Raw genomic sequence first — 16,657 nt, forward strand, 5'->3', positions numbered from 1 at the left:
CTCTGAGGGGTACTGAGTATGCAGGAGGGTCAAAGGCAGACCTGTCCTCCTAGGCTCACCATCGTGGAGCAGCAGTACAGACACAAGGACAGGTCATTTTAGGACACTGTATCAAGCCTGTGACAGCAGTGAGCTTAGGGAGCATGGAGAATCCAGGGACATGCAAAAGCATGGTGGGGGTCAGGGGAGTCCTATAGCTATGGCTTTTTGCTATCACAAGTCTGTCAGGAGTGGAGAGACGCAGGTTGGAAAGATGGAGGGAGATGGGCCTGAATCACAGAAAACACAGACCCTGTCCTTGGAAGGACAGTGAGAGAACATCAGTGAAAAGCCCCAGCTCCGAAACCAGCAGAACTAGGGTACGTGTCCTGGGGCAAGGCCCTTACCACTGGGGTGCAGTTTTCACTGCTGACACGTGGGGATAATTAGTGTTTGCTTCAAATTGCTGTGCTGAGGACTGAGAGTTCATGCCCGTGCAGGACTTAGCTGTGTGCCCAATGAGCTCCTGTGTTACAGCTGTCATTGTAACAAGCAGCATGGCAGCTAGCCTCATTGTGCTCCGCAGCATTTGTGCTCCACAGCATAACGGTCCTGAAGCCTCGAGTTTGGCTTTCCAGCTGCAGGGCTCTGGGACACTCAGGACAGAGCCTTCCCAGAATCACCTCCCTGCTCTCTCTTGCTGCTCAGGAGCTGACAGAGGTGGCAGTGGCAGAACAGGAATAGGATTCCTACTAGGGAGAGGGGGCTCAGGCCAGTGCTGGCAAATCTGGACAAGGGCTTGTTCAAAGCGAAATGGCCCAGATCAACCCCTGATAAGCCAGTGGCTGAGCTGCCTCCTAGCTCTGGGCCTGCTCTTCACCAGTTGACTGGGAGGGTGGGTCCAAATGGCCTGTGGAGCCCTTGTCAAATGTGCCCAAAGGTCTCCCGGGGCATGGGGCAATGCAGCTCTGGATGACTGGCCTGGAATGGTGCCTTCTCTTCCCCTTATCCCAGGAGCCCTCATTTTCCTCTCCCCTGGAGGTCAAATCTCATTTCAGGAACCCAGGTATGAAGAGCACCATTGTGTCTGGGGCCAGGTTCTGAGCACCTCACCTGCCAGTGCATCCTGGTGGCTATCAGCCCACAGCTTCTGGCAGCTGTAGGAGGAACACCTGACTGACAGAGACCACTTTCACTTCCTCCCATGTGCAGGTCCCCCTGCCACTGCAAAACCATGCACTCTTGAGCGCAGGGTAGAAGTGACAAGTCACCTAACAGTGCTTCAAGGACATTTATGCCAGAGGCTTTACCTAGCTACCTTGTTAGTATCTGAGACAGCCCAGTGAGGAACAGATCCATGAAGCCATTTTCAAAGGAGAAAACTGAGTCAGAGAAGAGAGGGCATCTGCCCACTGCTATCAGCTAATAAATAAGTTAAGAGACCTGGTCCTGGCCTTCCAGGGGCAGCTTCAAACCCAGGCTCTCCTGGCCTCAGGGTCCATGCTCCCCTCCAACCACCTCCAGACACCTGCCCCTCTGCCCCTGGCTACACTGTGGGAGACAATGGGAATGAGGAAATGACTGGAAAGAAATCCACTCCCCAACCCTCTTACCTGGTGCAACTGGGGGGTAGCCACCTGCAGGAGGTGGATAGCCTGGATAGCTCATGGTCAGATCTGAAAGGAAGAAAAAAGGGTCTCACTCAGGGTCTGCTAGGAGCTCCCACCAGCCTTACCAACAGCTTCTTGGGAGAACAGCAACACCTACAAGCCAGCCCCCCCCCCCCCCCGGAGAAATTCCATCAAGATGGACTGTGGCAACCAGTTTATCCTCTACCTGCCAGGGCCTCCAGCTACAACCAGGGTCACAGGTCTTTAAGGCCAGGTTCAGGGCTACACCCACTATAGGATTTGCCACCCAGGAACAGTGGGTTTCTTTGAAAACCCCTTTCACCTTCAGCTTACTCTCGGCTCTCCTGACAAGGGAGGCTGCATGTGTGTAGATGCTCTCCCGCCTCAGGACAGCACACTGCCTCCTTCTCAGGGGTCCAGGTCTGTTGGCCTTTGTCTCCAGTGTCCTTATTATCATCATCCATCCAACAGGAAACCAGAGCTCATCTTCCTGTGCCCATCCTACAGATCCCACACTCTCACAGCGGCCCCCAAACTGGAACAGCCCCAGGCTACACATTCATTCTCCAGCCCCTGGTTCATCCTGCAAGGGAACCAGACATGGAATCATTGCTCCCAGAAACAAGAAGGGACTTCAGGAGGGCTCATTTGATCCAGAATCTGGAATCAGGCAAGTGAGCCAGCACTGTCCTGTTTCTGAGATGGGGCACCTGGAGCTCAGGAAAGGTAGGTGACTTACAGATCAGCGGCAAGGGAAAAAAAATAGGCCTGGGAGCAGGGGCCCTCTCGGGCTGGTGCTAGATGGGATACTTGCTCTCAAAAGTCCCTTTGTATACAGACCCCTCTGCCATGTCCCATGCTAATTAAACTGCCCAGAAGAGACACAGATCTGCTGTGACATCTGGCACTCACACTATCATACAACCTACCTACTCTTGCTGGAACCTGTAGGACCCATAGACAATCACACTTGCTGGTCCCAAGTGAGCTGCTCCTTGTACACTGGGCTCCAAGCCAGCACAGACCACTGGCTCTCAAACTGCAGTGCACCAGAACCATGGGGTGGGGGGTGAGGGGCTTGTTAAACACAGCAGTAGGCTCCGCCTACAGGAGAAGTCTCAATTAGTGGGACCAAAATGTGCATGCCTCACACATTCCCAGATCATGCTGCCTGTTGGTCCAGGGCCCCACTTTGAGAAATACTGCACTAAAGGCTGCTGCTGTCAATGTACAAGATTCTAGTTGCTCTTCTTAGCTATGCTGGAGAACTGGGCATGTAGTTTTCAAGGAAGCTGCAGGCCTTCCTTGAGGTATCACAGGTCTCTGCAGGGTGGGCCTGGTTCTGAGCCCTAGGATGAGGTCATTTGTTTTGGTCAGTGGGCCCAGAGGTTACTGTAGGCAAAGCAATGGAAGGCCAGATGATGGCCAAGTGACCTCAGAAAGAGAACTGGCTACCTGCAGTGTGGACCAAAGACCCTTGTCTATTGTAGCACAATGGTCAAGACCCCAGTGGGGCTGCCCTGAGACTGATTCACTGAGCAATCGGCACAAGGCCCTCCAAGTCCTACCCTAGACCTGACCCTTCTGCCAGAACCCTCAGACCTCACTGGTGTGGAAATACCCTGAGCATCTGAATGATGGACGAGCCAGGAACCTCCTGATGGGAGAAGGAGGAACTCCTGTGAGAGAGAACAGGGTGAGCTGTGGTTGTGTTCCCAACACCCTTCTCCCTGGAGACTAACACTAACTGCACAGAAACTTTGGGCACCAAAGACCCTGTCTAATTCTCGTCTTCTCCCAAAGCCATGACGGCAAAAGGCCAGCCACAGCCAGGTGGCAGGGAGAAAACACAAGTGGGATACTACCCTGTTCCATACCGCAAAATAAATTTCAGCCAGCACAAAGATGTAAATGTAAGAAGTGACCCCAAACTCCAAAGACAAAAAAATTAAAGGTCTGCATGATAAGAAAAAATATAAGGAAAACAACAAAAAGATCAGAAAGAAAAATGACAAATTTACAAAAACTGCTTTACCAAACGAAAAAGACCAATAACCACTAAAAAAACTTAAATGATGTGAACAGGTGATTACAGAGAAAGAACTAAAGATTAAAGAGGTTCACGCTCACTAGTATGCTGAAAATCACCAATTAAAAATACAGAGATGTCAAAATTAAAAATGACACACTTTGACTCAGAAACTCAACTCTGGACATCTATTTTGCAGATACACTTCCACCTGTGTGAAATGATCCGCACATGGACTTGGCAGCAGCATTATTTGTTAAAACAAACCTCTAGATATGAGCCTAGACAAATCACAATGGAGCCATACAGTGGATACTCTGTAGCTATTTTTAGAATAGCCAGCTCTATAAATGGGGATATGAAATGATCCTCATTATTAATCAAGGTATAATACTAAGCTAGCATTTTTTAAAAAGAAAACATACAAACTTAGTGTGTGTATACATATACACATGCACAGAGATCATCCCTGGAACAATAAACAAGAAACTTGGTAACACTCCTTGCCTTTGGCCATAAAAACTAGGGATGGAAACAAAGCTTACTGTTTATATTTGCATTTTTTGCCATGTAAGTATTGCCTATTAAAAAAAACTTTTAAAAGACCCAATTCAGGTGGGGATTTCTGAGCTCACTGGAGGCTGGGGCTGTTTTTGCACGATTTGTGTAACATACAGGCTCCATTCAGTCCCAGACAGCCCCCCACTGAGCCTGGGGTTAGCATTATTACATAAATATACCATGGGACTCGGGACTGGACCGCTGGTGTGCTCCACCTGGGTGTTCCCCGCCTGGGGCAGGACCACAGGTCAGCCTCAGCCTGTGCTCCCCGGGGTGACTGTGTTCATTCCTACCAGGGCTTCATGGTTCCCAGCAAGAGTCAGAGAGACTGTTCCCTGGCAATGAAGGCAGCCCTAGCGTGCCCACAGGTTGGGTCTAAACCTACTCCAATGAGCAATCCTTCATCTCTGGGTCTCCCTCTCTCCCCAGGAGACCTCCAGTCTTCTCTCCTGAAAGAACAGTCATTTTTCCCATTTCCTGCCTGAAATAATTTCAGGTCTATAATCCACTCCTTTCTTTTTCTCCAAGTCTCTTCTGAACCAGAGGTCCCAGTTGTGGACTCGACAGTGCAGAGCAGGGCCACCCCTCCTCTCCTCCCTCTCCCCACCTCCCTGTACTGATAACACTTTGGGTATTCTGGATAATGGAGATCTGAGGCAGATTCCTATTCAATTCCTCCCTTACGTTCTGCCTGCAACTCCCGCCTGCTGAGATCTCCTGGGATTCTGACCAACAGCAAACATCTCGGTGTGCTCTCTAAGCTTTACTTTACATCCACCGACACAGAAAGGGCTAAGGACAGACATTCCCGAACGGTCACAGCTGACCAGTCCCCAGCTAGACAACAGTGGGTACAGCCTAATTGGCCACCTAACCAAACCACAAAACAGTGCACATTTCCCCATGGCACTCACAACAGTGTAAGGAGGGCTTCCATCAAATGAGGGTTCTAACTTATCTCCCACAGCTAGAAACTCCAATTTAACTCCCAGGAGAAGAAAAGCAGACCAGATGGAGAGCCTGGGGCAACCGTGGGGTGCACTATCCTGGCTCCCAGTGCCAACCTCTTCCCATCCTGACTAGGGCCTGTCCTCCAAGGCTGCAGGGAACTCATGTGGCTCTAACTCGACTTTTACAATCTTCCCCACTTTTCTGAAAATTAAGAAATCTGCTCATCCTTCAGTCTTTGTGTAACTCCAGCCTCCCCTTCTTCTAAAAAGAAACCACCACCAGGGCCTGCTGTCACTGGTAAAGTAGTTCCAGGACCCCGGAGCCGCTGTGTCCTGGGCTCACAGGGGAGCTCGGAAGGGCCTCCAGGGCCCCTCACCCTCCTCTCCCAAAGCCTGTCCAACCCTCTGCCCCACAGAAGGGAACACAGTGCCATGCATTCTAGCAAACGTGCTTTCTCTTTGGTATCCTTGAGTATTACACCCTCTGCGCCTCTCTATTTCTGTCCTCTCACAAAGAAAAACGGTGCCTGGGGGTAGGGGGGGAATGCTTCACATTGCTGACACAATTCTAACAGGGCACATCCGGCTCTAGTCATAGAACTCTACTCAGGACTCAGGGCAGGCAGCTGGCTTTTAGGGATTGCTCCAATTCTTAGAAAGCAGGCTCCAGAGAACTTCGGGCCTGTGGTCCTGCCTCTCCTGAGGCTGCTGCAGCACAAACACCACCCTCTCTTCTTCACTGGGCCCTTCTACCTGCAGCTGTATGACCGATTTCAGTCAGCTGTGGCCTCTGGGTAAACATGTGCTTCTCAAACTTCAGTCTGCAAAACAATCACCTGCTGAGCTTGTTAACACCAGATTGCTGGGTCCCTCCCCCACAGTGTGTGAATCAGAAGGTCTGGGAGAGGGCCCCAGATGCTGCTTGACTATGGAGCCCACTTTGGGCAGCACTGCCTCATCATGCATGAGACTCCCCTGGAAAGCTCACTAAAAATGCAGCAGGCTAGGCCCAGTCATTCTGGGCCCTTCAACCTAGATGGATTCTAGATCTGAAACTTAAAGAAGCACTCCCATCCCCATCCCCATCCCCATCCCCATCCCCATCCCCAGTGATCCTGTGCTCCACTCTAGAAAACACTCTTTGTTTAAGGCACTTATGTTACAGGGTGCAGCCAAGAGGGGGGACCCCAAATAGGCATTTGAAATGGGGTCCAGAACTTAAGGTGTCCAGGAGATTTTAAGGTGTCTTCACCCCTTCCCCCACAGGTGTGAGTTGGGGGAAGGGGCACACAGAGTAAGAACATGCAGGGCAGCTTTGCAGCTAAATCCATGGCATGGTCATTTAGCATACCTATAGCCTTTGGCTGGTCACTTAGATATGCTAAATAGCTATGGCCAGGCTCAAGGCCAGGGGGATGGAAAGGGATCTCCCCCCCAAGATGTGACTGGGGGGCAGGTCCCCTGAGTTACAGCGCCTGCGTGGGAGCTGGGAGAAGACTGGCTCCATGACATGGGGTGACACCTGCCCAGACCCACGATGGCGACCAGAAAAGCTGGAGAAGACAGCAGATTGAGGGCAAGTGTGCCCAAGTGTAGGTGGAGTCGGAAATGGGGCTGCACAAGAAGATTGGCGCGGGGGATTTAAACCCAGACACGGCAGCCCTGAGGAGGGGGAACCACGCGGCTTTGCACAGAGTGGGGACTCTCCCTTCCCGCAGACCCGAGGAGGGAGAACCATGCAGCCTTGACAGAGTGGAGACTCCCGTGGCCCTGGGAGAGAGGACCACGTGCCTGTGCCAGAGTGGGGACCCCCACAGCTTTAGAAGGGGGAACCACCACCTGGTTTTAGCAGAGATCCTGGCGACTCAGCAGAGGGTGCCGGGAACCCAGGGAGGTCTCCCAGTCAAGATGGAGGACTAACTAAGAACCAGAGGACTGCCTGAGCCATGGACTTCTATTTCCTTTCCTAAGATACAGTACTCTGGACTGGGCAAAGGGGGAAGGAAGGAAAGACTGTGTTTGTGGGTGTTTTTAAGGACTTTAGGATTTTTGATAAAGACATTAGGTCACTACTTTAAGTTAGTATAGCATTAAATAAACATTTCCTTTCCTTTTCACCAATCTCTGGCATTGAGAGATGTCTTTCCTAGGGCGGCGGACATAACGGACCTGGGGCCTTCTTTCAATAATAGTATATCGTCCCAGGCCCCCCCTTGTTTGTTCTGTAACACTTAGACATGTTCTATCTTTTACTCTCAGCAGTTGCCTCTGAGGAAAAGCACCAGAACCTGGGTGGCCCAGGATCCCATCAGAACTGAGTTTCAGAGAATTAGGGGACTTTCGAAAAATACAGCAAGTACATAGGGGGCTTTTCAGGGAAGGTAAAAGGACCTGTCCCCTATGGCTGTGTATACATACACAAATATACCATTAAATGTCAAGGGCTCCATAACAGCACTAGACATAGTCCCCAAATACAGGAATCTAGAAAAGGCAGAATCACCCAGAACAAGGGCCTCACTCCTCCTACCCAGCCACTCGAGATGGAGATATGGGCGGGACTCTGCACCTCAAACACCTTCTGGTGTCCTGCCTGACCTTCAGGGACATGGGAGAAAAGGAGGGGTGGAAGGCTGTACATGTTTGGGGATAGGAGCATATGGGAAATCTACACTTTCCACTCAATGTTGCTGTGAATCTAAAACTACTCTATAAATAAATTATAAGTGAATATTTTAAAATGAATGGAATATAAGCACAATGCAGGGAAATTCAAACAGAACATAAAGAAACAAAGTGAAAAGCAAAAGTCACTCTCCTCTCTAACCCCCCTACCCAAAGGTCACCACTGAACGGTTTCTAAAATAGAATTCACGACCAAAACCAAACCAAACCAACCCACATATACATGGCCCCTGACCAGTGTGGCTCAAGTTAGTTAGTTGAGCATTGTCCTGTGGAGCAAAGAGTCACTGGTTTGATGGCCAGTCAGGGCACATGCCTAGGTTGTGGGTTCAGTCCCTGGTTGAGGTGCATTCGAGAGGCAACAGATCAATGTTTCTCTCTCTCACATCGATGTTTCTTTCCCTCTCTTTCTCCCTCCCTTCCCCTCTCTCTAAAAATATGTTTTAAAACTACACACATACAAATGTAAATGCATAAATGTTTGTATATATTAGTTTATATATTCATATATATATATAATTTTTAAAAAACAGGTATTTGTTTATCTGCAAACTCTCCTCCCTCCAGTACAAAGCTGTAATTAGACTCAGCGTAATTAGTCATCCACATTCCTAGCCCTAGTGTAATACCTCCTGCCGGCATACCTCCTGGCGCTGGTGGGGAGGTGAAAGGTTAGCCAGCCTTCTGCTGGTCTGAGCAGCTCCCGGCCTCTCTACACCACCCCAGAGCATGAGACATTCCTCCCCAGGTCACTGCGCTGGACAGTGGGAGGCAACAACCCAGAGCAGTCTGTGAATGGGACCCAAAGCAAGACAGAAACGTCTATTTAAGGTAGTTCAGTTCCAAGACTCTCGCGTGGAAAAGGATCTCAAGCAGTGCAACCTGGAGCCAGGCTCTCACCTCCATAGACCTTGCTATCCCATGGGTATGACAGGGGACTTCACTTTTCAGGGCTCTTCCTCCTATTGATTTTAGGACTCCTGAAGGGGACACACTTCTTTAGGTTTTCAGCCCAGTCCTAGATTTACAGACTTTCAAAATGTCCACACTAGAAGGGATCTTGAAGATTAATGATCTAGTTTCCAGCCGCCTCAGTTTCGTAGCTAAAACATGCCAGGGACATGGCTTACTCAAGTCACAAACACATGCTAGAACTCAGCCAGCTGAGAGCAGAGCTGCCTTCCTCCCCCTCACAGTGTTGCATAACCTGTGGCCATTTCAACCTAAGCCAGGCTAGCTTGTTTGGTGGTCCCAGCTGGTTCTGCAGTGGGTGCCCTTCTTAAAAACCCCTCCTCTAAGGGCAGTGGGAAGACAGTGCAGTAACTGAGCTTTGAACTGGGGTAGGCCAAGGCCATTCCTCATGGTCTGGACATTCCAGAAACCCTCAGGAGCCTCAGCTCACATCACTTCCCTCTCCCCATACCTATTGAAAGGGAAAGAGGGAGATCAGGCATAGCCCAAGCTCTGCCACAAGCAGTCGTAAAAAGGCTGTCTCAGGTCTAACCTGGACCCCCATTCCCAGCTCAGTGCTGGCAAGCATAAACAGGCTGCATGATGTACACAACTCAGTGCTTCCTGACCTGTGTTCACCTACACCAGCTGAACATCTTGCTAGTTGAAAATTTACCCAGTTAAAAAAAGAGAGAGATTAGTTTTCCAAAATCTTTGGAAAACACTGCCTACTGCATCCCCTTCCAGGAAAGTACCAATTCATAACAGCATAACAAAGGTTCTGACAAGGCCCATAACAAAAGAGCTTTGCTTAACTCTAACCCCAAACTTCCCAAACTTATTAGGCAGTAATAGTTAACAGTGACTGAATGCTTAGTATATACTAGGCACTGTGTTAGGTGCTTTACATGGAATTTTACTTCACAACAACTCTATACAACAAATACTAAGATTATGATCCCCATATTATAGATAAGGAAATGGAGAGATTACAGAATTTGCATTTAAGGGCTACAGCTGGTAAATGACTGAGCCAGAATTCCAACCCAGGCAGTCAGGCCCCAAAGCCCAGGGCTTTCAGCCACGCTCTACGTCCTCACAGAGCCCACCTTCCCCAGAAATCAGTATTTCAAAGACTGAAATGTTAAAATACCGAGTGATGGAAGAATGATGGATTAGGAATCAGGATGTCAGGTCTCCCTGTACCCCAGGCACTTCATTAGAGGCAGGACAGGGTAATAGTAAGAAATGAACTCTGAAGCCAATTGGCCCAGGTTCAAATTCCAGTTCTGCTCTCTACTAGGTATGTGAGCTTATACTTAACCTTTCTGGGCCTCTGTGTTTCATATCTATAAAACGCGGATGGTAACAGTTTAATATCAAATGTTTTCATATCACTTAACCTCTCATTATATCAGTCTCCCCAACAAAAAACAGCATACAGGATTACAGGGTCTCAGAGGACCCTGAGCCATTTGGTAATACTTAGGAACGTGGGAGCAGGGTGGGGATGGGTGGGGGAGCAACAGGAGGGGTGGGAAAGTCAGGACAGTTCGAAGGACAGAGGAAGGGAGGAGTGGAGCAGAATCTGCAGGTTCCTTCCCCCACACCAGGTCGAGTCCTGTGGCAGCAGATCCTGTGAAAGGCTGTGTTTTATTTTCCAATATCCCCAAGGAATTCCTTTTGCGTGCGCTGGGTACCCAGGGCCTGGTCCAAGCTGCAGGAATGGTGTTGGGCAGGAAGCAGGAGAAGCTGACTGCGGGGGAGGGGGAAAGGGGCGGCACCTTTGAAAAGGGCCCTAGGAGAAGAAACCGGCCTGGGAAGAGGGGCTGGAGGAAGCAGGGCCTAGGCCTGCACAAAGCTCCAGCTCTGGGGCATCCAGGAGCCTGTTGTCAGTATCTTCAGCCCTTCGTATCCACTGATTCCATATCCACTGATTCAACCAACCATCGATCAAAAATATTTGAAAAAAAAAAAAAAATTCCTGAAAGTTGATCCCTAAATAATACAGTAGAACAACTATTTACATAGCATTTATACCATATTAGGTATTATAAGCAATTTAGGGATAATTTAAAGTATATAAGGGGACTAAATGATAATAAATATATAATAAAGATTTATAAAAAACTAAACATCAAATTTGAAATTTGAAAAATAAATACATAAAGTATATGGAAAGATGTACATAGGTTATATGCAAATACTCATCCATTTTTTATATGTGACTTGAGCATCCTTGGATTTTGGTGTCCAATCTCCTGTGAATACTGAGGGATGGCTATACTTGCCCTCTGGGCTCTTCACCCTGACAGACACCATTTGCTCTCTCCTCTCAGATGCCTTTCCAGACCAGGTCACTGAAACTGGGAAAGGGAGGAAGTGGGGCAGGAAGGACGGCTTGCACATGCACAAAGATTCATACATGAGGTCTCTCCACCTACCCTCCACAGCACAGCTCTCTGGCAAACCTGGCTCATTCCTGTTCCTGGGGAGAGCCCCCTTTGACACCTGCCCACACTACATGGACTTCTGGAATAGACATCACTCAGTCAAATGCTAACCCCAGTCCGGGATTTCAAAGGAGTGGAAAACAGGCAAAGGAAAAGGTGAACCCAGACAGGGTGTCACTATCTGGGAGAAACCCAGGCCCAGAATATGACAGGACTCAGGCTGCAGTCCTTACAGACACCAAAAGTATCGTCAGGAAAAAAGGAAACACCCCCAACACCCCAGCTCAAAAAGAGGGAAATTGTGAGCTGTGTTTCTAAGTGCAGCTCAGGCTGGGGAGACAGGTCTATGTCTTTGGTTCACCACTTCCACCCAGAGACGCTGCTCCCAGTTACACCACGGGATCAGAACGGGCTCCTCCCAGGACCAGACTGAGAAACACAGCAGGAGGGACCAGCAAATGTTAATCAAGCACAAGTCCCAGAGGGTCTGAGCCACTCCCCGCTTTGCCATCCCCACTTAGCTCTCCAGTCTCTCCATTTCCTGAAAAGTCCAACTCAAGTGCCTTTTCTGCATGATCACCTCCGCCCACGGGGCTGCCACACATCCCAAGCCCCGAGTTACGGTCTGTATAACACAACCCTTCTGGCTCAGCTGGTAGGGAACTTGGGGAGCTACTTCTCTGAACCCCTTCCTTGTCCAGGTGGGTAAAGGGCAAGCTAAGTGGCTCATCCCAGGTCCCGCAGCCAAACAGCACCAACAGTGGGTCTCAGAATGTCCAACTCTATATTCTAGGCAGGTCCTTCCTTCTACCACCCCCAGTTACTCTCCCTCCCATGCTCTAAACCAGTTCCCCATCTTCACACAGCCCACACTCCCCCATCAAGAGCCACAGACATCACAGGACTCCAGTCACCAGAAAATTCTCAGCTCTGCTGTATGGATTTTTCCCACAGCCCACACACGCAGCGTCTTCTAACTCTGCTGCTGGGGAACCAGAGCGACACATCCAGTAACACTTCAATGGTGTCCTCTTCGAAAAGGACTCTGCTTTCTTTGTATAAGAGACCTACGCACAAGTTTCTCCAGCTCAGCAAGCTTTTTTAGACGGGGGAAGTATTGGGTTGGCTAAAGAGTCCATTTAGGGTTTTTTTCCATAAAAAACAGTTTTCATTTTCATCAATAACCTTACTGATTTGGATATTTTGAGTATGTCAGCTCTCTCCTGCATGGTATATCATGGATTGTTCTCAATCAATTCTCAGTTTTATCACTACAACCCAACCGTGGAGCATCATCCAGAGAGAAATCTCCAGCATGAAACTTCACAAACCACTTTTGACATGCTTGATCAATCACAGCACGTTCTCCATACACTGCACAAATCTTTTTTTTGCGTTTCAGTTGCGTTTTTTACCTTTTTTGAAATAATAAAGATAATATGCTGAAAATGTTACATATTTTCATCCATATTCAATGTTAAAATGGATACACAAAAATTCACCAATTTTGATAAGTTTTTTTTTTAACGCACAGCTGTCACCAAACAATCTAACAAAGTTGTTTTGAATGACGTTAAAGACAACTAAGCACTACTATACCCATTGTACGGAAAATACCAAACAAACTTTTTGGCCAGCACAAAAATAAACCACTAAGACCACCAAGAAAAACCACCCCAACAGAGAAAGGAAGGACTGGGAACTCACCTCTCCTGTTAAGTCTGGGAATAAGAGCTTGAAAAAGTTTTGCTCACTTGTATTATCAGTCAACATCAGTCACCATGGAGAGACTGAATGGGCTCCCCGTGGGCAGGCCAGCCACACCCGCAAGCGATGCAAATGTTCTAGGGAGGGAAAAGGTCCCAGTGTACTCGGCTGGAGCAGGGCAATGTCACGCAGAGGGCTAGGGCCATGCAAATGAAAAGTCAGAGGTCACTCAGCCCAGGGATGACTGGGTGTGTTCCTCCCACCCCACCTCCTCTCTTATTTCACAAATGAGGAAGCTGAGAGCCAGAGAGGAGGAAGTGATGTGCCAGGTGAAACATCAGAATCCTAACAGGGCTGGCCAGGGACCCCTACACCTCCTGCTTCTAAGCCAAGAGCCCACTGTCCAAAAGATAGGATGCCAACCAATTATTGGTAAAAACCAGCACCTCTTGGGCACACCGTTCCCTTCCCCTTCTCCTGGCCAGGCAAGTTACCTTTGCCTTTCTCCTGAGCTCCAAGGGCCCTCCTTTTGCCTCTGTAACTCATTTCCTGAGCCTACAAAGCCCAGCTGCCTCACTTGTACTACCTCTATAACTTTCTAAATAAACTTTTTCTTATAATTTGAGTGCCTGGCCCCAAATTCTTTCTTTGCCGAATTCAAGAACCAAGGTCCAACTTCACTGGCAACAACCGGTGCCATTTTACCACAGCGTCACTGTAACACTAGCAATATTATTCATAATAGCCTAAAAGTGTAATCAACCCAAATGTCCATCAACTAATGAACTGATAAACAAAATGTGATAGTCACACAATAGAATATTATTCAGCCATAAAGAGGAATGTACTGACACATGCTACAACATAGATGAACCTCACAAGCATGCTAAGTGAAATAAACCAGGCACACACACAAAACCCAGAATCTATAGGAGAGGCCCAGGTTATGTGGGGCCTGGAACATGTACAATTTTAGGGGTCCTCTTTAAAAAAATGAATATGAAACAACACTCCTTGCAAATTTTACAAAAGCACATGACTGTGAATTGCCTCCCAAGGTCGGGCCTTGGAAGGTCCACAGGCAATTGCAGAGGGGCAGGGGTCTAAAACTGAAGCTTAAGTTTGATTAGCTTTGCAGTAATTCCACCCCTATGCTAGACTCCCAGAGGGCAGAGAAGGTGAAAACAAAGTCTTGGCCTGATCCAGGTTCTCCCTCTTGCTAGAGAGAGAAACACACTACAGCAGTTATAGGAAATACCCACGAGGACCTGTTTAAGGTCCATTCCCAGGAAGAACAGAGATAAGGCTGAAGATCAGGAAATGCAATCTTCGGGAGCTGGGAGGAGGAGGGCTTAGAAAACCCCTTCTCTCTGACAGGCAAACCAACCCAAGGGTCTCTAGAGCATCTCTTCTCCCTAACCTCTTAAATGAGTGGGTCTGTGAGGAACCTGTGTTGTCAACTTGTGCTGCCCGGAATCTGGGGCTCTGTGAAGGTTTTGCAGTTTATAAACATTTGTTTCTTTGTGAGGAGGGGTGGTGTTGCAAAAGACACTCTCTGACTTAATTTTGTTTCATTGGAAAAATAGGAGACATGGCAAAATGCTATGGCTGTGGCGGCTGCCCCTTCAGTCAGGTGTGCCTGCTTTAACTGCCCATTGTCCCCACCTCAAAGGTGCCTGCAGGCACCTGAATTTGTAATCAGAGGAACAGGAATCACCCTGAGCCCTGCCAGTTAAGATTCAGGAGCCATCCCACTTCTATATGCAAATCCATCACAGGTCCTCTCTCACAATAAAATGGGGGGAGAGGCTGGCAGGTAAGGGTAAGACTAAAGGTCTAAAGGCAGCAGAGGGTCCCCTGGCCTCTACCAAGGAGGTCCCAATTCACCCAGTCCTTGGGGTCTATTCAAACAGCTTTGGGAAACCCCAGTCCCTTCAAATCTAGACACCTGAGACAGTACCTATTCCATCTCCCAATGGCTGAGACACCCTGACTTGCCAAGAAGCAGCAGGCATACTCTCCTTCAAATAGCACTTATTGAGGGCTGCTTTCCTCATGGTGACAAGGTCCCCAGCCAGCCTCTTACAAGTGGAAGCTGAACAGAAGTTCCCACCAGGGCCTACAGATAACAATGGAGAAGATTCTCTTTTGGATCTCAGGTAAGGGCTGACCTATGCGGACAGGATCCTAAGCTTGCCAAAGGACTCTCGTCTGAGTGACACTGTGCCATGGCAAGAAAATGGAATGTTCCCAGAGGTATATGTGGGATGGGAAGAAACACAGGAAATCCATGTCTGCAGCTCAATCAAGCCGCTACCTCAGAACTTTGCGTCTTCGGGACTTCTGCTCAGACAGTCCCTCTCCCTGCTCTGTCCTCCAGTCTCCTTGACACCTTCCTTAAGCCTACATAAATCCCGGCCTTCCTTTAGGCCAGATGAAGTCCACCTCTTTCAGGAAGTCCACCTTAATATCTCCACCCACAATGATCCTCACCAGCACTTGGCCTAAAATCTTTTCTATGTCCTTTAGTGTTCTAATAATATTCCTGTTTTCCAGTACCTATGATAGGTACATATATTACTTCATTATACGAGTATATCCCTCATTACTCTTCACAGTGTTCCTGCAAGACAAATACTATGATGCCAAAGGAACTAAGGTTCAGAGGTGATTCTTGACAAGCAAGGGTCAGATACCCAACTAGTGCCAGAGCTAGAATTAGGCCTCCCAGTGAGATAATGTCCAGACTGCAGGATAGGCTTCTCGTCCTCTTGCCACCAGCTAGCACAGGGCTGGGCACAGCAAGGCCCTCGTCCACATCCTGGGTGGCCCCTGTTCTGACAGCCTCTTTCATCCAACTTTCTGGTACGTAGGTTCCAAGAATTCTGGGGGCAGAGGATACAGCTAGGGGAGGACTTCAAGGGTGTATGAACATCCTTAACTCTGCTAAGTAGGTAGGTGGTGGCTCTACCTGTAAGGACTGCAGAGCCCCAGTGGTCTGCTCTCATAGGGCTGTCTCACCTCTGAGGTGTCTGTCACAGGTGCCATTAAACCACAGAAACAAGCCAGGGAGTGCCTCAGGGCAGCACTCCACCATCCCTGACTATATTTCCCAGGCACTGAACAAAAGCCTCCAGGAGGTGCTGTTAAACATTCAACTCCCCCACCCACACACCATGGATTAAAGATAGCTGGAGCCCATGTCAATCATTAGCCAAGCAGGGCCTCAGACACTGCCCTCCAAGGGCTAGCACCTGGAGAAGTCTGGGCAAAGCAGGTTGGGAGAGTGGCAATGGGGCAGTGTCTAGGCTTGACCTAGGAACTGAACTTGAGCAAGCAGGTTCCGAAAGACACCTCTTAGAAATAAAAGTCACTTCCTGTGCACAGTGGCATTTGGATCACACAAGAATCCTACAACATTGGAGCTGGAAGGGGCCTTCATGGAATCATTTGGTTCAACTGGCTCATTTTACTGAGGTGGGAGCCAAGGCCCAGAGAGCAGAAGGGGCCTGCCGGAGGTCTCAGGACTGGCTGTGGCAGGACAAACACTAGAATCACATTTCTCCACTCCCAGGCAGGTGCACTTCGGCCCATAACGGCTCCATTCCAATATCCTGGCAGAATAATGGACTTGGAAAATACACAGGCTACCCCGGGAAAGACAGAATGGGAAAGTGCCTCTGCTACCTCCCAAATAAACTCCCACAGAAC

General features: G+C 48.8%; 1 protein-coding gene across 3 annotated transcripts in view; it reads right to left on the reverse strand.

The window, feature by feature from the left end:
* ANXA11 (annexin A11) overlaps nucleotides 1-16,657 on the reverse strand; it is a 45,985-nt gene that overhangs the window by 20,367 nt on the left and 8,961 nt on the right. The window contains exons 2-3 of one of the 3 annotated variants that reach the window (XM_045842056.1): nucleotides 1,944-2,193; nucleotides 1,593-1,655 (exon numbers count right to left, since the gene is read on the reverse strand). In XM_045842056.1, the coding sequence (XP_045698012.1) occupies nucleotides 1,593-1,655; nucleotides 1,944-2,169 (289 nt within the window). In that variant the 5' untranslated portion in view covers nucleotides 2,170-2,193. Of the gene's footprint in view, nucleotides 1-1,592; nucleotides 1,656-1,932; nucleotides 2,194-16,657 lie in introns of those variants that run through there. The other 2 variants (XM_045842057.1, XM_045842055.1) reach the window with 2 other exon arrangements.

The sequence above is a fragment of the Phyllostomus hastatus genome, unplaced genomic scaffold, assembly GCF_019186645.2.
Source record: "Phyllostomus hastatus isolate PE091 unplaced genomic scaffold, TTU_PhHast_1.1 phas_contig_38, whole genome shotgun sequence".
Lineage (NCBI taxonomy): Eukaryota > Metazoa > Chordata > Mammalia > Chiroptera > Phyllostomidae > Phyllostomus > Phyllostomus hastatus.